The following is a 24,785-nucleotide window of genomic DNA, read 5'->3' as shown; positions in this document are numbered from 1 at the left end:
AAGTAAAGGAAACTCTTGCAGACAGTAGGGAAGCAAAGAAGAGGAGCCAAGAAGGTACTGGCTGTATGAAATCTGCTGTATGAAATCACTGAGGTGCTGTGCGTGGAGCATGAAGAAAGTGTGACAAAATAAGGTGGAAAGGGGTCCAAAGCAATTAAATGGGGTTTCAAATATGAGGAGAAATTACAGTTATGTGGAAAGATGACAAAACTGAAGAAAATTAGTATCTCTGTAACACCAGGAGGTTTTGGAAAGGCATTTTTCCCAGGGGAAAAGGCATAAAAGAATAGGTTGTGGAACTGGTAGGGCCAATCTTATAGTAAATCAAAAGGGAGAAAGAACTAAATTTGGAGGCAAATTGAACATGGATACTTGGCAATTATTTTGTTGAAGGGAGATGAGGAAAGATGAGAAAATAGCTAAGAGGTGCTTAAAGCTTGAAGTTGTGAAAAAAGTTAATAAAGGAGTAAACAAGGAGAAGAAGTTGGAAGACACTTTGGGACAATCTTCTGTTACCTTGAGATCTAAGAATAAAGCAAAGTCAAGACCCCGAATCTATTTTCCATAGTAATTTTGAAAAAAAGATCAGGTGATATTTGTCAGAGAAGGACTCCTATGACGGAGAAATTAGAGAGAGAAAGAGCAGAGCTTGATGGAGACTAAAGCAAAAGGAAACTTTCTTGTGAGAGAGCTAACTGAACTGACTTTGTGGGTCTCATGAAGAATTTACTGTGAGGAAATGTACCACTATGGAATGAATCATCCATATAGAGCAAAAGACGGGAAGGAAACATCTTTGACATCTGTAAATATTTTGGCATTCAAATATTTCCCATTTTGAAGCTGTCTGAAATACAAGCTCCCAAAGATTTCATTCCAGAAGGACCCCTTGTACACTGGCTAAAGGCAACAGCCTCAAAGGTCTTAGTTATGAACTCATCTGTTATTGGATATATGTGGTAATGTAGCTATAGCCACAAATATATGAGCTAGATGAGTTTTCTAAGGAGTTGCAAAACCTTTTATTCAACTAATTGGTATAACTAAGAAAACAGATACATTTCTGGGCACACAGCTTTGAACCTCATGCTCCCTAATGTCAGAGCTGAAGTTCAGATCCTTGTCCTGAGTGCTCAGCATCTCAGCTGAGCTCCCTATGTCCTGGACTGTTGGGAACAGGAAATAGAAACTACTCTAAATTCGCTAAGATTTTCACACAAGGGAGAATCTTTCTTTGTCGTGCTTGATTAGTGACAAAAATTAAAGACAATGATTATGTTTTCTACTTATAGTTACTTAGCCAAAGTACTGCTTACTGCCATTTGTCATATTTTCTGGAGTCTGCTGTGAATATGCTATATGTCATATTAGTCTGTAGGATGATAACTAGCATTAGCAAAAGGAATTGCATCCCAAATCTTTAGTACCTTGCTACTGTAGGAAGCTAGCAAGGAAAGATATGCTTGCAGAGCCTTACTATGTGTAAAGATGTGGCTGTTGTGAGAACTAATTGCACTGCAAATCCACGCTTTTCTGTCATTCTGAGGATCTTCATCTGGCATGCACTTGCAAGCACAAGCAACTGCAATACTAAATTGGTCAAGTATCAGATTGAAGAAGTGTTTTTCTCAATGAGCTAAATCACTGATGCTCTAGATTCAGTTATTGCAACACTTAGTGCACTGAGTCTGCAAATTACTGTGGCTATTCTGTCCTCTTCAACTCCTTTTGCTGGGAAGGAAGCCTCGGAGGCAGAGTCTGTCCTTCAGATGCACTCCTACAAAATGGGATCAACCCTGTATTCCTTATATCTTTCACATCTACACATTATAGTTTGGGTTTTACTCAGTTAAAAACATGGACCTAAAAAAATTATTGTTCACTCCTGTTTTCTTAAATTCAGGTTAGAGTTTCAATCAGTATCTCTGGAGTTTTCAAGAATAGAAGTAACCAATGTATATGCACTGTAATGCATATTTTTAGCAATATGGGTGGATTATGAGAGACATAAAAGAAAAACCCTGCTCATAATGTCCTCATGAAATGAACTTCTTAATAAAAAGGCCTGAGAAAGAATCACATTATAAATCTTTTTGGATTAGTCATTGCCTCTTGCAACCATCACTCCATACTTAACTATGGTACTATCCAATACGCATACACTCTGGCAAGACTTGACCCATTACCTTATTAAAAAGCAGTTCCTAAAGGAGGCTGTGAACACTTACTCTCCATTGTGGTTAAAGTTGTCATACTGCAGAAAAAGGGAAGCATAAATGGTCTCAGTCAGCAGAGAATAGATCGCAATCATGATGAGAAGTACTGCCAGCTTCAGGACAGAGTTGAGACGGAGAAAGACTGCACAAGTCACCATTGCCAGCACACCAGTGAAGACAAAATACTGAGTAGAAAACAGCACTGGTTACTTTCAATGATCAGTGACTATATGTTAATTCCATAAGTGTCTACATAAATGATCAAGTGATCAGAAGTATAAAAAAACCTGCTCTGGATTTCAGTGCTCAGCTGTCTTCTTAGGGTACAGGGCACTTTGAAAATAAGGGTTTTGCTAGAATAAAATGTGAAATTACAAATTCTCTATTTTGCATGACACTTCCATGTTAGCAGAAATTCTCCACTGTGCCTTTATGGTATATTCATTGTATTAGAAGGGAAAGGGCATCCTGTATAGTTAAAAGAAGAAAGGGAGAGATGCTGCATGTAGTATTTTGCTAATGAAAAGTCAACTGAGAGAAAATAATTTACATTCCTTTGGATTCTGAACTTCTGCAAGACCCACATTAATCAGGATGGGAGAATCATATTCCTGCTTTAATCCTTTTCCCATGCTATTTGAAGAAAGGATAAAGCCACAGGTTTGGGTGGGTTTTTTTGGTTTGTTTTTTTTTTTTTTTTTTTTTTGTATTTTTATTTTTAATATTACAGGTCTTGCTTAGTTACATTACTCTCTTAAAAGGTGGTGCCTGGAAGTTTTATTCATATCCCATTTTCTAACCTCTTCATTGTCTCATTTTTCTCAATGATTAGTCATCTGTCAAATGCAATCCATGCAGCTGATACTGGATATAGAGAGACAATCATGGCCGTGAGCTGTTCAGATTTAAAATAGTAACATCAACACCCACAGTCCAAATGTAGTTTAAATTAACTCCTATCATACAGCTTTAGGAGAGATAGCATTCATTTTCCTGAGTACAGTTTTTCTTTAGTACAGTTCCTCTGCAGGAAAGTCTGCATCCCTGCAATTTGCAGCATACTCCTGGCAGTATCTTGACATCACCATATGACTTTCTAAGCAACATACTTTTTTTATCTACACATGACCAAACCATTGACTTTTTTGCCTCCTTGCTCATCATAGAGAGGATTTTTTTCTCCAAATGCAAATTTAAAATAACTACAGCAGAATGACTGGTGGTTTTGCTATGTAAGCTCCATTAGCTTCATATGAATAAAGTAGTGTGGGTTTTTTTGCACTAGGTTCATCGAATTATTGCTGGATGTGTTTCCAACGTAAAGGTTCTGTATGAAGTTTAAAGGTTGAAACTTGGTTGTAATGCCCCATTAGACCATAAGATTAATTCCTTCTGTAACCCGCCTCTGATTTTTCTATTAGCATATAGCTAGATGCAAAGGTTCAGCTTCACAATGCTGTTGGGGCACCTGATTCCACCACCAGTACACAAGTCATTGATTCCAGGCAGTGGCTGCCATGTAACCTTTGTGGATCCATGCCTCAGATTCAAAAGTACCCTCAGAAATACCTCAGGATAGGAACAGATGTCTGTAAAAGATGCAGATGAATTGAACGTCTGGTTCTTCAGGGCTACTGGTTTGTCAAAATCACACCATAGCTGTGAAAAAAGAAAACAAAATCAGGGCTATATTGTGCACTGATGACTAAGTGCTTGTGTGTCTGTCTGGCTGGGTTCAGGGATAGAACTGGCCGACCTGCTGCTCTCCATGCCAGCTCCATAACTGGCACAAAGGACTAAATGGACAGGAGGAAGACATACTGTGGAGATGAAATGGAAAAGGGGAAGCTATGCATGCTACAGACATTCAACATCTGAGTAGCCTTCCTACACTCTTGTTGCCAAAGGGGAAAGATGAGCTCCTCTGGGAGTTCCAGAGGACTGTTGTTGCACTCTTAAGAATTACCCTCTCAAAATGGGTATAATAATAATAATAAATAATAATTTATATTTTGCTATAAACTGTAGAGAAAATTATTAAATTGGGAGCATAAAATCAGATTACGTGTGTGCACTTGTTTGCAAGCACTTTTCTTCTGCTACGTTGCTATGAACAGTGTTATCCTTCTAGATGTGGGACAAAATCCCATGGCATCATGCAAAATTGGCTTGTGCCAAAACATAATGTGGTCCCAGAACTGCAACTCTGATGCCTAGAATGGAAGGGAATGAAAATTCATTCATGATATAATGGTTTTGAGAATGTAATACTGCCTTTTGCTGTTATGACCTGCATTCATTTTAATGGTGTTTCAAACCAAGTGTATTAAATATAAACAAAACAGCAGTGTTGAATTGCAATACATCATGGTCTTAGAACACAGGAAAAAAATCTTTAGTGGTTTCATATTTTGACAGTTAAAGCAGATGGAGTCTCCTGTTACATATATTAATCCAATCTGAATGTTTATACTAGGTCATTTCATCAACCTGGTATGTACCAGCTAGTTCCCCTGTCTGTCTTTCCAACAGAGTTAGAGAGTTTGTTTAATGAGGCCCAATTTCTTATAATTAAATTCTAATGAATTTCGAACTTGGAACTTTGTTGTTTGTTCTTTCAGCAATTCAGTCATCTCTGCAATGCAGCAACATTATGTAGGTTGTCTGTGCAGTCCTCCGTGACAAGAGATAGTTAATGGTACTTTCTGAAAGTTTATGAGGTGTACAGCACCTCTGTGCAGGGCAGAGTGCCGTGAGGTCTTTTTAAAAGCCCTTCAGGATCAGAAACTTTATTCTAATTTTATAACAGTAAGAATGCACTTGATGTAAAGAACCACAAGACTCATTTGTGGCACTTGTGGAATCAAAGCCTTATGGCTCTTGTTAAAAAGTATCTGAGTCTTAGTCCCCTCCAACTGGGTGCATCTGAACTCAGTGGATGCGTATCGCATTACCTGTTCTTAAATGCATGCGGGTCCCTCCTGAGCAAACTATTATTACGGCAGAATTTTGACATTTGAAATAATGAGGTTGCATGAATGTTGTCATTTCCTCTAGAGGTCAGGACTCAATTATTTAAGTCATTGTCATTCTAAATATATGACAATAAATATAACTGTTTACTGCTTTATAGAAACCTACTGGGATGACAGTAAAAAGAATTATATTTCTTTTGACTGTTTTTGGATTAGCCATCCCACAAGACTGCAGTGGACACAATCTTAAAAATTAATCCACAACAAGTCTGGGGAAGATCTCGTTATCATTATATCCATAGCAAATTGGGTATAGATAGCCCGTTAGAGATCTTGTTTCAAGAACAAGATTAATTCTACCAAAATCTTTCCTGACAGATATTTGTTAAACATCATTTAAAAAAATCTAAATTCTACAACACTTCTTAGTGATCTATACTGTAATGTAACACTGTCCTTATCTTCAGGAAATTTTCAGCCCTATTGAACTTCCTGTCATTTACTGTATTTATATTTTTTCTGTAAGGATAGAAATCAGTGGCTGCATTCTTCTTTCTCTGACTAACTCTTCTATCAGCGACTGCATGGTATCACTAAAAAACCCAGACAGATGCTGAGTCCTCACATATTGGCAACTTGAATTCAATCATGGAAGAATGACAGCAATAGAGCATAATAAATTCTCATATGTGTTAGCGAAAGATGAGGCAAACCCTTGAAGTATCAGACTTCAACATACTCCAGTGACACAATCATCATTATTATTAATTATTACAGGATAATTATTCTTGCTGTTGTGTTGTTGTAGTTGCTATTGTTATTACTGTCACTAAACACTTTCCTGTTCTCATCTAGAAGGAAATAAATATTTACAAAGAATGAAGTTCAGGTGAAAAAGCACTGCTACATTCATAGCCAAAAAGTGCCCTATGAGAGGAGAGAGTGATGCAAATGTTACTTTTAATCTATGAGTGAGATATTTACCTTCTTCTTGGCTCAGGCTTCAACACCTGCCAGGTTGTCTGACATGATAATCTGCCTAATTCATGCAAAGCTGTCTCAAATTTCTGAAGACATCAGGATAATCAGGGCTGTATGGTATTTGCATACAAGACCCCACTCTTTTACCCTGTGACATTGTGTAGAGCCAGGCCCACAGTACTGCATGACCAATTTTTTTATCTAACCACAGCTGCTAAGCAAATCTTGGTACATGCCTTTCCTCACAGATATGCTGATAAACTTTACTTTAGATTTGTCACACTTTAGAGTCTTAGTGGAGATGTGTAAATTAGGAGCCAAAACAGACTAAACTTGCTGTGTGGGCAGTGGAGAGAGAAGAATCTCTTTATTGGGACCAGTATGATCAAAAGAATTCTTTGGGCATGCCTGTTTTTCTGCACTGACTATAAAGCAAGCTGAGAAAGCCTATGCCCGTGGTTTGGTAAGGTGAATCTAGGCCGAAAGGGTTTGTCAAACTACTAAATAAGCCAGGCAAAATATGTTTAGAGTTTATGCTTTTTATCTTCTTTTCACATGCTGTGGTTACTGGCTCAGCTTGACCTGCTCTGTCCTTTCTTTGAAGGTATTTTCTGGGTTCGTTGACGCTTACCATTTTTTTAGTAATCTAATTAATGGGAGAACTGTGAGATGAGGAATTTAATATCTATAAGGATTACGTGGATTGACAGTCTTTAAGAAAGTATATCAGCATGTCAGAAAATTACAAATGGTCCTCAAAGGGTGGATGCATTGAACAGAAAGTAGCAAAAGGGTTTTAAAAATAGATGATACTCATGAGGGAGAAATAATCAGATATTTCAGAAATGCATAGTTTAAGCAACAGATTGAATTTCCTGAAGCTGTGGTACTTTGCCTTTTTTTAATATTTAAATCATATCTGGCTTATAAACACATTAGTTAGCAAGTCCTGTGGCAAGCTTAATAATTCATAAATCATCTTTTCCTGTATAATATTTCCTGGTTCCCTATAAGCTTACAATATTGATGATAGCTCCAAGAAAATTAATCAGAATGGATGCAAATATAATGACATTCCTGGCCAGGTAGGTCTCATTAATCCAGCAGCAAGTTTTCCGGAGCATTAAGGGTAAACATTTGTAATCCTCTGCTGTAGTGATTAGCACAAGAGCGGAGTGCAGCATAATCAGAATAGAAAACTGAATAACCATTGGTATCACCCTGGGAAGAAAAAAAAAGAGAACTCAGCATTAAACCTCAATACAACACCACTGCTAGTAAAAATAAATGTGTAAACAGTTAAGACCAGGAGAAATCAGTTGTCATAAATCTGAGACAATTAGTCCAGGAAAAAAAACAGAGAAAACAAAGATTTGTTCATGTTCCATAGGTCTGCCATTGCTTCGCATGGTTTCTTGCTGAGAAACTGCTGTTGAAGAAGTAAGCCAGGGAATTCACTGCCAGTGCCTCTATCTGTCTAGATAGAGTCTGAGTGGCAGGCATGTCCTTTCTTTTGGGACTCAGTTGTCCCTTAAGTTTATTTCAGAGCAAATCCATTCAGCCTGTAGGATCCTGATGCCACTTCTGCGTAAGATGGTTCCCACTCTAGTAGACTAGTTTGGGGGCAGTTTAGTACAATGTTATTTTGTATACAACACATCACAGGTGTCTTAAACTCATACTATATTGAGGGTCATAGACTCTAAGGTGAGTACAATAATGCAGCCTAATTTCTGGTGTAAGTCAGGATATAGTAATTACAGAAAAGCAAGATTGCCCTCATTTTAGTTAGTAGTGGGTCAACTGCAGCTAAGAATCTCACTGGTTTCTAAAAAAGCAAAAGCATTACTGTTTTCATGGAAGCCCTTTAAAATATAAAGCAGATGAAAAGGTGTTCTATGATACAAACATGTTTAAACAAAACATGTTGTTTGGCATAGCCTATAAACTTTGTTCTTGCAGATGTGATCCTTAATCAAGTACTGTTAAGTGCATACACAGAACAGACAGCTCAATTCCTTTGAATAAACTGTTAAAAGCCATAATTTCTTCTAGCCCAACTTTCATGATAGTTTTCTAAATTTATTGCTTTTTCTTGCTTAAATCTGGGAACTGAAGTCAATCAAGTAACCGAGAAGGTTCATAAATGCAGTAAATTGTTTTCTTTGCTGAGAAGAAAGCACCCAGCACTTCACAAGTCAAGTTCTTGTCCCCATTTGTGTCTATCATTGTCCTTCTGTGTCTCTTTTCGCAAAGATCAAACCCATGCAAAATAAAAGTAACTCCACTGCTCCTGCAAACCTCTCCCCTCTTCACTCTGCTTTCCCATTGCCTTTTTGCTATAAGGAGAATGATTAAACTTGAGGCTTTGAATTAAGTAATTAAATTTTCCAACAACCTAGTTGTACATGTGCCAGTACACTACAGTGATTTAATCATAATGTCTCACAGAAAAAAAATCTTTGAAAGTGGACTATCAGGGTGCTCCAGGCAGACTTCTGCACTTGCGGGTGCCTGAATGGAGTCAAGCTCTACCCTGCTCATTAAGCCTTCTGTGAACATATGTTTTGTCTTATTGAAAACATGGTTTCAGATTTTGCTACACATCACCTATCCTTCTTATCTTTGGGTAGGGCACAATGCTATTTGTACATTTGGGCCCTACAGCAAGACGAATTTAAGGGTGTAAGTTGGAAATAGAAATGAAAACAACATAGCTTTTCTTTTCTCATTTTTCAGTAGGTCAGTCAGAACCACTCCCTGAATCTCAATGGACTATATCTCAATCTAACTGAAATTCTCCTCAATTTCAGGCTATTCAGTTTTGGCTTTAGAAGAGCAAATTCTAAACTCATACAGATCTGAATTCAAATATGGGGTTTGAGCCTATTAACTAAAGCTTTCGCTCTAAAAAATTTCACCATAAGCTAATAGGTATTTAATCAAAGGGAAGAGGAAACCACACTGAGATAATGGCAGGAGAGGGTATATGGACATAGCAGGAGAAGCTTGAGAATCAGTCTGTGAGGGAACTGCCATTCCTTAGCTCTGGCCATATTTGTAGCTGATGGACAGAGTCCAAAATATTTGCACTAAGGAGACACCAAAGATGCACTGGGTAGTTTATATGAAAACTGTAAGTACATCTTCCTCACAGTACTCATGTTTGTAGAAAATACCTTGAGAAAACAGGATAAATGAAAATGTTTATGTTCAAAAGGAAATATGTTTTTTTTGAAAAAATTAGGCATAAGTCAGGGTATATGTGGGAAAATGTTGGTCATGTTGAGGGAAAAGCCATAAATACCATATGACGTACAGGTGTCAAACTCAAAGAGATTTAATTGCAAAACTGTACTCCTGTATGCTTTAGCAGGCTTAATTTTAAATATTATCTTTCACAAGAATGTTCTGATTTTTAATGCCTTAATTCGTCTGTGATGATAGAGATTCATACACATTAAATCTGGTGGTGTTTTAAAGACAATATTTACATTACCATTATTCCTTTCTGATCATCCAAATAGACTTGCTGGGACAATGACTCCTTTAAAGTATCAGGACAGAATAACATACAATTTACTTCAAAATTTCTTGTCTATCACCTACTAAAATTAATCAAGCTAACACAGAGGTATGATCAAGGTATAAGATTTTGAAAACAGCATGCAAGCCTCAGAATAATTTACTGTAATTCAGCTATGTCTTATATGTACAGCTCCTACTCTCAGAACCTCAAAATTAATGAGACTTGCAGTGTAGGAGTCCAGAAAAGAAAATGAGTTAAACAGATAACAAACAGAAAATGAGGCTGTAGTTAGCAGAGTTTTTCTTTTGGAACATGTCTGAACTTCTATGAGTAAGATATATATGCATAAGATGGTATTTTTTTGTAGTACCAAATTATATTACAAAACATTTTGAAAGAAAATGTGAAATATATCAAAATGGAAGTTCCATTCCCTGATGAACTGAAATAAGATGAATTACGCATTAACTTCCCTTGAAATATTCCATGTGGTAATATTAGCTTTGACACTGTTCTGATGATGTACCATTGGTATGAAATGTTATATTACACTTGGGTCAGCATTTCACTCCAACAAGCTTTGTCAGAGTTTTGAGTGTGACTTGAATACAGGACACAGTCGAGCTTCCCAAAAAAGTCCCATCCTCTCCAGCGACTTCACCCAGAAGTAAAGCTTGCTTTTGAAAGAAGAAACAATGTGGCCAGTAAAAACAAACTGTATTATGAAGGGAAGAGTGAACAATGAGGAAACAAAGACTGGAGCAGGAGCCACAGATTTCATCCTGTGCGCCTAAAAGTTTTGTGGGAAGTCTCAGAACTTGCTGAATGAAAGTCCCAAGGCTACCAAGTAGAGACACAATAAACAATGCCTTGAGAGCAGCTTCTCTCTGTGAAAATACACAGAAAGCCAAGGAGAGACAGTCAATAAAGGCAGGGAAAAGTTGGACATTATGTTCATGGAGAACTAGTCAAGGGAGTCAAGAAGGGTCTTCAAGAAAGCTGTGTAGTTTAGGATACAATTAATCTCACTGCACAGCAGTCTCTTAGATTTATTCAGGTCCACTGATTGACCCGTTCTCTAGTGGCTATACTTAGAACCTGGGTATAGACACTGACAGTTAGTTATGTGAGATGAATTCCTTGTTTCCCACACTACAGCAGTATTCTGCAATAGCCTTCTTGCTTTCCAAAGCCAAATGACTGAGATCCTCTTTGGAACTGATAGTTTCTATCTATATCTCAGATATATATAGACAGTCTATATATGCAGATGTAGCCTACTAATTCTGCAGACCTAGCAAGATCCAGCTCTAAATGAAACTAAATTAAGGCTGTCAAAAAGATTAGGGTCAAGCCTCATGAGGTCAGACCTGAGGACGTTAAACATGAGTTCTTATTTTGGATTGCCAAACTCTACATGTAAGACCCAGTGTTATTGAATTAAGGTATTATAAAGGGAGCATCTAGGGACCTAAGTCTGGGATATGAATCCAAAATGCAACATAACCTGCTTAGGTGCCTGAGAAACCACGGCCTTGTATTTGTTCATAATTAATATATAGGCTACAAAAATTCTTCCACTGTAGCTGTTCAGTTGAACATTGATGTGTTTGTCTCTTGTCTAAGACTGCTTGAGATAAAAACAAAACTGAAGTCTGCACACCTATGACCTCCTAAAGGATCAATCCAGGATCTGTGCTAAGATTTTGTTGGCAGCATGCTGATAGGAACAAGTACAACAGAAGACGTAGCCAAGGTTAGAGGGATAGGAACAAAGAGCCATAATACTCTTCTGTCCATGAACTTCTCCCAGAACTAGGACACCTGGGATGGATCCTCTCTTCATCAAAGAAGAGATTCAAGACCAAATGCTTTTTTTTCTAGGGGTTGCCTTACTGTCAAGATCAAATGAAGTTTTAAATGGAGCTTTTGCCTTCCCTCTTCCTTGTGTACAGTCACAAATCAAGGGCTGAACCAGAAGGAAAACTTACGTAAAACAGACGATGCAGATGTTTAAATGAACAACGGTTTGAAACCTGGTTTTCTCCCCTCACAGGAATAACCCAGTGAAAAACTAACAGAAATAAGAGTAGTTCAGCAGTCTACTCTAGTATGATCTATTGCTCATGTGAGCATATAGAAAGTTCATTGCAGGAAATTAATCAAACTCCCAGGCCTCTCAGATGGAGAAGATGAATCACTGTAAGGTTGGCAATGTAACTTAATGGCTTCATAGAGGATAATTACAGCAGAAATATGGCATTAATTTATGTCAGAGTAATTTCCCCAACTCAATATTTCAAAGAATGAAAACTATTGCAAAGATTTTTAAATTCAGTGGTGTGCCTGCCCTGTCAGGGAAACGTATGAATGGATCAAATATTTATCCTACGGGAGACAGATATAAACTGAGATAAAATTCTGAAACTCCGATACACAGTAGATGCAATAATAGAAAGATGATTCCCTTCTTTAACACACAAAGACAACCTATGTGAGAAAATCCCTGAAGATCCTTAGTAAGATATGTTTTACGAAGACTTGAATAATGTTTTCTTTCACCAAATTTCCAGAAATCCCCAAAAGACTCAGCTCAGAAAAATATTCAAATATGTACTTAAGCAAACATAAAATTCCATCCTTGTTCAACAGAGCTCTGAAGCATTCATTGAAAGACACTTAAGTGTGGTGTTAGGAAATGGGTAAGTCACCATGAGGAGTGTGAACTATAGTTTGTTAATTGTTCCATGGAAATGATGTCCATGCTTTTCCACTGTATCTTCTCTGATATCTACAAGAGGTATAACAGATGAGCATGAAGTTATCTCCAAGACTCTCTGAATCCAAATCCTGCCTAACTTTGTGATAGCATGTTCATGTGCTTATATGTTGAATTGTTTTTAGAACTGGAATTTAGGAAATCTGAACTTCCAGATTATTTCCTCATTCAATACATTTAAGCATATTGAAACCTTCTCACTCAAAACCCCTCATCCTGTTATTTTAGGGTTGCTCAGCTCTTGACCTCTGCTCATTTAACAGGCATGTTTTTTAAGACTGAAACACATTTTTTGAAGCAGAGTATCAGAACTTGAAAAATGAAGACCAAAATGTCCCTTCTCAAATCTTGACTGTGATCTGCAGTTCCTCAAAGAACATAAGAACTGCCATAAAGCATCCATGTGGCTCCAAATCTTCTCTCACAAAAGGGATAGTAGTAAATATCCTCTCCCTAAATATCTTCCCAGGTTCCAGCAATCAACCTTTAAGGGCACTCTTGAGGCCAAGGTTCCATATTTTCGTTTAAAAACCTCTGCTGATCTTATCTTGTAGGAATTTATCTAATCTTTATTTGAACGTATTTATATTTACGGCCTCTTTAACATTCAGTGACAAAATAGTCCCCAGAGCATTTCTGAAGCACAGGGGAAAATACAAGACTACTGTGCAAGACGGGAAACCAAGAAGTGAGACAGCTGCAGGCAATGTGCTTATATGACTCTTTCTCCCCTAATTGCAATGGCACTAGACACCCTCACGAGAATTAATAGAGATGAATCTGTGCAGACAGGAAAAAAGCCATGGTTTTTTTTGCTGGTATAGCAGTGATTGATATAGCAGCAGAAATCTTTTTGGAAAACAGGTTCCATTAATAAGAACCATAAATCTTCCACATACTAAGAAAAAAGTAAAAAGAACACTACCAGAAGTGAAGAATTTTGGATGTGTATTGGGAGAAGAACTTTAAAAAAGCAAACAAACTTATTAGTACTAGGGTAATATAGCACATAAGGAACAGCAGAAGGTCAGGTAGTACTCTGTGTACTTTCCCAGCTGAGAACTACAAAATATATGGAACGCCACTGCTGCAGAGTGCCATTGCCTGCCTGCTTCTAACCACCATTTTGCTATTCTCAGACATAAAAGTGGTGAGCCAGGTCTTCCAGAGATGATCCAAGAAATATTGCTGCATGACTGTAACACAATAAATGTCTTATTTCTTATACAAATACGGTATTTTCAAGGTTATTCTACAGGCATCCATAAGTTAAGGTTCATCTCAGTGTTAGAAACCACCTGAGAACTATGTTCATCTGGGCATTTCCATTTTAACACTTGCTCTGCCAAAGACCAAATGGGACCAGGGGCATGTTTTAGTGGCAGTCATGTGCTGCTGGCTCTGCTATGATGCTAGAAAACTGACCTTAGTCCTTGTACACACTCTTATGTTCTCACTATTAAATAGTAGACAAAAATGCCAATTGATGGGTTTGACTGTGTGAAACACGTGGACACAGAAGTCTCAGCTATGTCACATTTTCATCACCTTGACAGGAAGTTGTTCTTGGTCAGCCTCAGATAAAAGCAGAAGTGAGAAAAGATCTACCAGACTACCTCCTTCCTTCTTCTTCATGGCACAAGATTTGCTTTCCCCAGCTGGGTAATACATATCATCAGCAACAAAACACAACAATACAATTTTCTTATGTAGCACGTAATAAACAAAACCAAAACAACCACTGTTTCCCAAGCTGATTACCAGTCACTTAGCAAAGAGGCAGCTCTGTAAGTCTGGATCATGTTTTACTTCAACACTGCAAGCAGCAGGCCATATTGTGTCAAACTTTTGTAACGCAAAGTTCCCACTTATGACAGTGGGAGTTCTGCTTAAAAACATAATGACATAATGTCAGTAGATGCTACTGTCTCACATGAAAACATGTAGCTGCAGATAATGTGATACTAAAGTAGTTAATATCGGGGGAAAAAAGTGAAAAAATATTTCTGAACACTTTTGGGGAACAAGCAGATTTTATTGGTTCATTCCACATCACTCCTAGAAATGTTATCCCGCTGTTTCCCCAAGAGCGCCTTCAGATATAAAGAGATATATTTCTGTATTTACCTGGAAGAGGGAAGTAAGCTTTGGATAGCGGTGATAAATACAAGAACAATAAAGGCGCACACCAAGTTTGATTTGAATACTTCATCCCGCATTTGGGAATACTAGAATAAAAAAAAAAAAAAGAGTAAATTAGCTGTTAACCCATGTAGTAGTTTCATAAATACTGATGCATATAGGAGACTTTAGAGAAATTAGCAGGAAGAGCTAATGTATCAATAAACCTGAATTTATTTTTAGAAATGAAACACAACAAATAAATCATTAATAAGCTGGTAAAACACTTTATCCAAGAGAGCAAAACTCTGTAATTTGCAATACAAAGTTGTTTTACTTGGTTGCCACTCTTTCAAAATTATTTGCTTTAAAAATTTCCAGGTAGATACTAGGGGCTTGTGCTGCTGAGCAGAATACTAAATACTTAATAGCTTAACCAGAGGAACCATGGGTTTCCTCACCTGAAGGCAAACACTGAAGTCAGACGCGACTCTGCATGCATGATGTCACAGAGGTGCCTCCATGCTTGCCAAATTGAGGCCATTCTGTTTTATTTATTTATTTTTATTTTTTAAGAAAAGTACATAGTTTGGGACATTCCGTGATTATTTGGGATGTGGGTCATGATCTCTGTATCCTAACTTATCCAGAGGCTGTGCAGAAACTTGGCAATATGGGCACTCTCCAAGGAGAAAATGAAGGTAGTATTGTGTAAAAGACCATTGCAGGTACATTATTATTATTGTTACTGATTTGTTATTAATTTGTTATTAGTTAGAATTAATCATATTTAGTTTTAATATTTTAGCAAAATCATATGTATGTTGTATTTTATATATTTAACCACCAACCAGTGTCTGCTGTGAAATCCCCTGTATAGCCCGTATCAAGGCCAGAGAAGAAATTGGCTAAAATCATCTAGTAGGAACATTCAGAACTTAGAAGAACAGGATAAGAAATACCTTGACAACGGGGTGGTGTAAGAGTTGTCAGTACGTTACCTGACAACGGCCTGTTTGGAACGCAGCGGGCCGATCCCCTAAGGATAGAATGTGCGGTACAAGGCTCCTGGAAGGTCCATGGCTAGAGCCGTTAGAGATAACTGCCATAGCTACTGTCAAAAAGGATGGATTGCACCTGTTGCCATAAAATCGATGAAGAAATCATAAACTCTAGCCGAACTTTGACTTCATTATAATACCAAAACACACCTCCTGGTCAAAAGCTACCCGCCTCCAAGACTTACCACGCCTCGGAGAGACCTTCACTACGCCTGCGTAAAAGATATTCACATATGCTAATGATTTCCCAAAAATCTAATGAATATGTATAACTTTTCTTGGAAATCTAATGAATATGTATCGATAAGTCTTAATATAAGGTGTATTGTTTTGAAGACAGGTGTGCGTGGTTCGTGAGAGGACTCGCCCGCGCACCGGCCGTCAATAAAGAAGTGTCTGCTTATCTACACTAAATTGGTGTTGATAAGTTCTTCATTCCGAGCTTTTCGGTAACAGTTTTGGCGACCCAGATGGGACCTCGCTGAGAGAGACCGGAGGAGTCGGGGACCGATCGGTTCCTGCCGGCACGAGGATTTCTCGGGGATACCCATCGATCCCCGATCCATAAGGCTCTTTGCGACGTCCCCTGGATTTTGGTAAGACACTTCTTTAAATATAAGGATAGTGGGTTAGAGTCCCACCGGTATTGTTTGGGGTTGGAGTCCCCCGAGTGGGTTAGAGTCCCACCGGTATTGTTTGGGGTTAGAGTCCCCCCGAGTGGGTTAGAGTCCCACCGGTATTGTTTGGGGTTAGAGTCCCCCCGAGTGGGTTAGAGTCCCACCGGTATTGTTTGGGGTTAGAGTCCCCCGAGTGGGTTAGAGTCCCACCGGTATCGTCTGCCTGTCAGACGCGGCGAAAGCTGCGCAAGGTTGGACAAAAGGATCCTGAAGGAAGTAGAAGCCTAGGCGTCTGCCCGTAAGACATAAGCGAAAGCTATTGCTGGGTTGGACAATTTGGGAGTGGGTTAGAGTCCCACAACTTTTGAGGATTCTGGGTTAGAGTCCCAGCTTCAAAAGCATTTTGGAAATTTTGGGTTTGAGTCCCAAATTCTAAAGAAAAAAAAAAAAAAAACAAAAAAAAAAAAAAAAAAAAAAAAAAAAAAAAAAAAAAAAAAAAAAAAAAAAAAAAAAGGAAAAAAAAAAAAAAAAAAAAAAAAAAAGGAAAAAAAAAAAAAAAAAAGGAAAAAAAAGTGAGATATATTGTGTACTTGGAAGTATCGTGAGTGTTGTAAGTGTGGGATGTGCAATTGAGCATGAAGTGAGTCTTGGCAACGATTGTAGTGTTTCTTATTGAAGTTGGAAGTTATAAAGTGTGAATATATTTGCTGGTTAATAATTTGCCAGGGGATATTGGTTATGACTCTTGCTTAGGGAAGTCGGCTTTGTCCGTGCCCTAGGCAAGTAGGTGGACTCCATTACCTGGCAACAATTGTTATTTGTATTTATTTAATATTGGTGTTTGATATATGTATTTGGTATTTGAAACTTTGTATTTGATATTTGGCATTTGGTATTTGGTTTGGTATTTAACATCTGACAATTGATTATTGATTTTGATATTTGTTATATATTTAATAGATATTTAGTATTGGGTATAAACATAATGGCATTTGCCAAATTATTTAAGAGTAAGAGTATGGGAAATTTGTCCACTGATGGAAAGATACCGAAAACATCTCCGTTGGGATGTTTGTTGGCACATTAGGGTGAATTATATGATGATTTACGTAAAAATCAAATGATTGAATATTGTAATCATTGGTGGCCTCTGTATACATTAGAGGATCAGGAAAGGTAGCCCGTGAATGGGACACTGAATTATAACACCATTCTGCAGTTAATGTTGTTTTGTAGAAGAGAGGGGAAATGGAGTGAAGTACCTTATGTGGATTTATTTTTTTTACTTAAGGCAGAGACAAGATTGGCAGAATGAGTGCAAGCTAGTTAGTAGGGACAATTTAGTAATGGCTATAACTTTTGATAATAAGAAAGAGAAGAAATGTTGTCTGGCATGTGATATTGCCCCCAAAGAGGATGAAGGGCCAGAGTTGGATATATCCCCTCCCAGGAGAGGAAGGAATTGGGGGTGAGAGCATAGGGAACAGATGGAAGAAACAGAAAGCAGTGGAATAGAGGATACAGGGGAAGGACCGTCTGAAGTTGTGATTCATACCCCCATTTCTCGAAGAACCTGACAGCAGGCACAAACAATAGCTCCCTTGAGGCAGGGAGTTAGTAACAATGGACCAGTGTATGTAAAAGTGCCCTTTTTGGTTGTGGACTTGATGGCTTGGAAGCAGGCAGCTGGAGTATATAGAGAAGATCTTGAGAGAGTTGGCAGAGTAGTGGATACTATAATTAAACGCAGAATCCAGACTGGAGTGATTTACAGGTGATCTTGGATAATTTGGATGATACAGAAAAGCAGATGGTACTAAAAACTGGCAAAGCACAGGCAGAAGTGGCAGTATTGAGTGGACAATAGGTGGAACATTAGAACAGAATTTTCTGTCTGGGGATCCGCAGTGGGATCCAAATAACGTGGAACATAAGAAAGGCTGAGTCGGTATCAGAAATAGATTTTATATGGAGTTAAACATGCTATCTTTGAATTGGTCTAAATTATATGAGGTGAGACAAGATAAGAATGAATCTCCCTCAGCGTTTCTGGAAAGATTGAAGGAAGCTGCCAGAAAATATACTGATTTAAGATAGAAACAGAGGCGGCTCAGATACAGTTGGCTTTGATTTTTATGGGGCAGTCGGCACCAGACATAAGAAAGAAACTTCAGAAGCTGGAGGGAGAGGATTCAAGGAGTTTGAATAAAATGTTGGAGACAACATGGAAAGTATATAATAACAGGGAAAAAGAGGAAAGGAAAAATAGAGAAAATAGATTACTGGCCTTAATGACAGGAAACAGACAGAGGACGAGGTAGAAGAAGACGACGAGTGGCAGTGGACGGAGAGAATTTATGAATTTTAGCAATCAGAATTTTAACACCCCCTTAGGAGTGAATCAGTGTGTTTTGTGTCGGGAGAAGGACATTGGAGAAAAGATTGTCCTAAAAATGTGCAGTGTTCAGAGGAAATATTCAAAAGAAGGTAGCCAGAATGATAGTTTTGGATGAATGAAGGGGACGGAGGGGAACCCAGCTGAGCCTCTGGTTATAATTAAGCTGAGAGAAAAAGAAGTCAAATTTTAATAGATACAGGAACGACATTTTCGGTATTAAATACTTGTAAAGGAAAATTAGAACAAAAACAACAAACATAGTAGGAGCAACAGGGAAAGAAGAAAACAGACCATTCCTGCAACCTCTGGATATGAAATTTGGAAATAAAATAATTACACATGAATTTTTGTATGTACCAGAATGCCCGATACCCTTGTTAGGAAGGATTTGTTATCTAAATTAAATGCACAAATTGTTTTTAAGAAAGGAGAACTCTTTTTGAAGATACCTGAGTCAAAAACAGAGAAATCCTAATGATACAAGAAAAAGTGGAGGAGCAAGAAATTCCACCAGAGGTGGATTTTGCAGTGATCCCTACAGTGTGAGAAACAGATATTCCTGGTAAATCAAAATTAACAGCACCTGTAAAAAAAGAGATCTAAAAAAAAAAAAAGATGCAAGAACAGTAAAAATTAAACAATACCCAATTAAACCAGAAGTTAAACAAGAGTTAAAGAAATTGATTGACAAATTTTTGAAGTATAAAATTTTGGAGGAATGTGAATCTGAATATAATACTCCTATTTTACCAGTTAGAAAACCCTCGGGAGAATACAGGTTAGTGCAAGATTTGAGAGCAGTGAATCAAATAGCCAAAGACATATATCCTGTGGTTACAAATCCTTATACATTGTTAACAGCGTTAAAGGAGACTCATCAGTGGTTTACAGTGCTTGATCTAAAAAAATGCTTTCTTTTGCATACCCTTGGAGAAGGAAAGCAGAAAGTTGTTTGCTTTCGAATGGGAAAATCCAGAAACTGGGCAAAAGATGTAGCTGACATGGACAAGACTAACCCAAGAATTTAAAAATAGCCTGACAATTTTTGGAAACCAGCTGGCAAAAGAGCTTAAAATCTGGAAACAGGACAAACCAAGGCCTGAACATTTACTTCTACAATATGTGGATGACATATTGATTGCTACAGAAGAAAGATCTACCTACATACAGGTAACCATTGATGTCTTGAATTTTCTGGGACTAAATGGGTACAAGTATCCAGGAAAAAGCCAAATAGCATGTCAACTGTGATATATCTGGGCTTTGAGATTTCAAAAGGGACAGAGACAATTAAGAAAAATCGCAAAGAAACCATCTGTAGTATACCTGAGCCGAAAAATATCCATGAACTTAGAACGTTCTTGGGAATGGCAGGGTGGTGTCGTCTTTAGATCATGAATTGTAGTCTAATAGCTAAACTGTTATATGAGGCCCAAAAGAACTCTTCCTTTGTGTGGGTCCAAAACAGCAAAGGGCCTTTACAGAGTTAAAACGCGCTTTAATGTCTACACCTGCTTTAGGCCTCCCTGATTTAACTAAAGGTTTTCAGCTGTTCGTTCATGAAAGACAACACCTGACACTTGGTGTGTTAACCCAGAAGATGGGGAGCTGGAAACGACCAGTTGGCTACTTCTCCAAACAACTGGACACAGTGAGTAAAGGGTGGCCAAATTGTCTTAGAGCAGTGGCTGCAACAGTGATGATTATACAAGAACCTCGGAAATTGACTTTGGGAAAAACAATAACAGTCTATGTCCCACACATGGTGAAAACTGTTCTAGAACAAAAGGGGGGACACTAGCTATCTCCGAGCAGAATGATGAAGTACCAAGTAATATTAACTTAACAAGATGATGTAATTTTAAAAGCAACTAACCTGGCAAATCCAGCTGTGTTTTTAAGTTCCATACAGGAAGAAGGACAATTGGAACATGATTGCCTGGCTGCTATTGAGTATGTTTATTCCAGTCGTGAAGATTTGAAGGATGTACCATTGGAGCGACCAGACTGGGAACTGTATACAATGGTAGCAGCTTTGTAGAACAAGGAGTTCGATACGCTGGATATGCGGTAACAACAGACACCACAGTTATAGAAACAGAAGCATTGCCAAGTACCACCTCAGCTCAGAAAGCAGAACTTATTACTTTGATTCGAGCTTTAGAACTAAGTGAAGAGAAGAAAGTAAATATTTGGACAATTCAAAGTATGCTTTTGAGTGGTACATGTCCATGCAGCATTGTGGAAAGAAAGAAGATTATTGTCCTCCCAGGGATCAAATATTAAACACCAAGATGAAATTTTACAATTATTACAAACAGTTCAGAAACCAGATCAGGTAACAATCATACACTGTAAAACACATCAAATTAGAAACACAAAGAAAATCACTGGAAATAATTTACCGACCAACAAAGAAAGGTAACAAAAAACGAGCATTGCAAATAGCATTAATTCCCTCCAAAACAGTAACTCTCCCTAGAAAAACGAAAATACTCAGAGGAAGATGATAAGCTAGGTCAATTATTAAATGCTAAGAAAAACCTAGCCAGATGGTGGGTAACACCTAAAGGACAGTAGTAGTAGTTCCACCCTTTTTGATGAGAAAATAATTCAAACAAAGCATCAGGAGTGTCACTGGAGAACAAAGGCCTTAGTAACTTCCTTACAAAAACAAGTGGTATCACTCAGAATGTTAGAATAGCTAAAAAAAAATAACTGCAAAATGTGAAGTATGTTTGAAAAATAATCCAATAATCAGAAAAAGTTCAAAGGGTCGAATAAAATCTAGTACAGAGCCTGGAGATTATTGGCAAGTAGATTTTTCAGAACTACCTAGACAGAATGGGTATCGGTACATCCTGGTGAGTTGATACTTTTACAGGATGGCCAGAAGCTTTTCCCTGTCGTTCCACACGAACAAAAGAAGTAGTAAAATGGTTACTACGAAAATAATTCCAAGGTTTAAAGTTCCTATTAGAATTTCTTCTGACAGAGGTCCACACTTTGTTGCAGAAGTGGTCCAAAATGTTAACAAAATTCTGGGTATCACATGGGATTTGCATACCCCATGGAGGCCACAAGCCAGTGGGAAATAGAAAGAATGAATCAAACCTTTAAAAGACAAATAAGCAAAATTTGTCAAGAGACTAATTTAAAATGACCTCAAACACTTCCATTGACATTATTACGAATCAGAATACAGCCAAAGAGTGGAACCTCAGTCAGTCCTTATGAATTATTATGGGAAACCTTATGAATCTCCAGAACCAAACCCGAACATGCAGGTAAAAGAAAACAAGATGTGTATAACTATTTGCTTTCCTTAGGAAAAACTTTGACTGCAATTCGGAGAGCAGTGGTGTAGAATAGACCATTATCCCTGGAAGTTCGGTGCATAACTTACAACCAGGAGACTATGTCTATGTGAAAACGTGGACTTCCGAACCCTGCAGGAACATTGAAAAAGACCCTTCCAGATACTGTTAACCACCTTACAAGCTATTAGAATTACAAAATCAGATGTTTGGATACACTACATTCAAGTGAAGAAAACACCTACTCCATGAAAATTATTAGCCGGGATCCAAAAACTTTAAAACTGACTCTGAAACATGTCTAATTTTTCATATCTGTTTGTGTTTGTTCTTTTATATTAGTTCAGCAGATAATGATATAGTAGAAACCTGGACTGATTTGATAATCAGGAACAAAAGACAAGTAGAAACAAAACAATTGATTAGCATTCCTGAAAAAAATGTCTGAAGAAACAATTTACCAATAGAATTACAGTAAATTGCATGATCATGAGAAAGGTTCCAATTGTTCCACCAGAATGCAGTCCACCACCAGTATATACCGAAACAAATATTGACTCTCAGAATAATAATAAATAAATATTAGATAGATGATGTGAAAGTATTGAAATAATTTTCAACACTTTCAAAGGGGGGAAATGTTACTGATTTGTATTAATTTGTTATTAGTTAGAATTAATCATATTTAGTTTTAATATTTTAGCAAAATCATATGTATGTTGTATTTTATATATTTAACCACCAACCAGTGTCTGCTGTGAAATCCCCTGTATAGCCCCGTATCAAGGCCAGAGAAATTGGCTAAAATCATCTAGTAGGAACATTTAGAACTTAGAGAACAGATAAAGAAATACCTGACAACGGGGTGGTGTAAGAGTTGTCAGTACGTTACCTGACAACGGCCTGTTTGGAACGCAGCGGCCGATCCCCAAAGATAGAATGTGCAGTACAAGGCTCCTGGAAGGTCCCTGGCTAGAGCCGTTAGAGATAACTGCATAGCTACTGTCAAAAAGGATGGATTGCACCTGTTGCCATAACATCGATGAAGAAATCATAAACTCTAGACGAACTTTACTTCATTATAATACCAAAACACACCTCCTGGTCAAAAGCTACCCGCCTCCAAGACTTACCACGCCTCGGAGAGACCTTCACTACGCCTGCGTAAAAGATATTCACATATGCTAATGATTTCCCAAAAATCTAATGAATATGTATAACTTTTCTTGGAAATCTAATGAATATGTATCGATAAGTCTTAATATAAGGTGTATTGTTTTGAAGACAGGTGTGCGTGGTTCGTGAGAGGACTCGCCCGCGCACCCGGCCGTCAATAAAGAAGTGTCTGCTTATCTACACTAAATTGGTGTTGATAAGTTCTTCATTCCGAGCTTTTCGGTAACATTATGATTTATTGCAGAAATATTTTTCTACATCATATCAAACCACTGAAAATGCTAGCAGGTTCCCCTTTTACGGGCGTTACCAAGAAAAGGAGTAATGGATACATCGGTGAATCACGGTGGATCAGTTCAAGTGGAAACCTTACCCAAGTCCTCAGCTGGTATCTATCACTGCTAAGTCAGTTAAGCTCCAATTGTTTACAGCAGATGAAGATTGGTCCATAGACATATTTTTTTGTAAACCTTTTTATCCTATACTGATGCCACTAAATTTTATTCACCTAATAAAAAAATCCCACAGATGCCTGCCCCAGTCATTTTTCCTCCTCTGAGCAATAACTCCATTTTATTTAATCTTCTGTGGTTTTGCAGGTTCTAAGAGTTACACATGCAGAACAAAAGGAAATCAGAGTCAAAGAGGTATCAGATATCAGAAACTTTCTCCAGCAATCTGGAAATAAAGCAAACTGCAATTATAAATGCCTAGAGAGCATTATAATTGAGAAAAATTACAACCAATTAAGAAATGTATCAGGAGCATACATTGAGAAAGTTCAGCTATGAACTACATTTTATAGCTAATCTGCTCTTGAAGGAAGATCCTATCTAGACTTAGCCTATATTCACTACATGGACCTTCGTTAGGGACTTCATCTTAGTTATAAACAGCTGGTCAAAACAACCTCAAGCTCCTGAAATGGGAAAAAGGCTTCTCTCTTCCCTGCTCCCATTTGTTATGAGTTAGAGAGGGGGATTATTTGTTGACACCCCTCATTTTGACTCCTCCTCTGCTGTGATTATACCCCGTGCCTGCTGTTGGCAGAAGCAGTATCACTTTGACATCATTTTCGATAGTGCTCACAGGCAACTCCATTTTGCTGCTGGAAGCACAGAGCCTCTGACCCTGATTTCATGTGCAGGAAAACGGAACTGCATCAGTCCACTTAAATAATGGACCAGGGCTTTTTTTGGTTGTGGTAGAAAAAGAACCAAAGGGAAAAAGAAAGGTACGTTCCTTAAAATATAACATGAAATTCCAACTGTTCCTTAGGGAAATTATAGCAAACTAATTGAATGAAACACAAACATGGAATTGCCTGCTGTGTTGAGCATTATGTCAAAAGGATGAATGCTGCGGTCTAATCAGTAACAATGTTGTGATGAGAAATTGTTAGCATCTCAGAGGCAGCACAAACACTAATGATAAACGTAGCACTTCTGTAGCAGTCCACCCCTTAATGACTTGGAGAATTAATTGAAGGATAGACTAAGCCTCAAGGCACTTCCATAAGTATGGAGAGGCATGTAGCCAACTAGAGCTACATAGAGTGGTGGGAAGAATCGCGATGTGACCTACTCTGCAATGAAAACCTTAGCTGCAACATCCC

At 37.9% G+C, this 24,785-nt stretch overlaps 1 protein-coding gene across 1 annotated transcript in view; it reads right to left on the bottom strand.

The window, feature by feature from the left end:
• The window catches only part of ADCY8 (adenylate cyclase 8), a 141,431-nt gene that overhangs the window by 20,993 nt on the left and 95,653 nt on the right, over positions 1-24,785 (bottom strand). The window contains 4 exon segments of the mRNA XM_030012099.2: positions 2,229-2,401; positions 3,786-3,875; positions 7,192-7,393; positions 14,608-14,708. Of these exon segments, the coding sequence (XP_029867959.1) occupies positions 2,229-2,401; positions 3,786-3,875; positions 7,192-7,393; positions 14,608-14,708 (566 nt within the window).

The sequence above is a fragment of the Aquila chrysaetos genome, chromosome 4 (assembly GCF_900496995.4).
Source record: "Aquila chrysaetos chrysaetos chromosome 4, bAquChr1.4, whole genome shotgun sequence".
In the NCBI taxonomy this organism is placed as follows: Eukaryota; Metazoa; Chordata; class Aves; order Accipitriformes; family Accipitridae; genus Aquila; species Aquila chrysaetos.
Note: the sequence above shows the minus strand (reverse complement) of the source record. Positions and strands in the feature narration are given on the sequence as shown.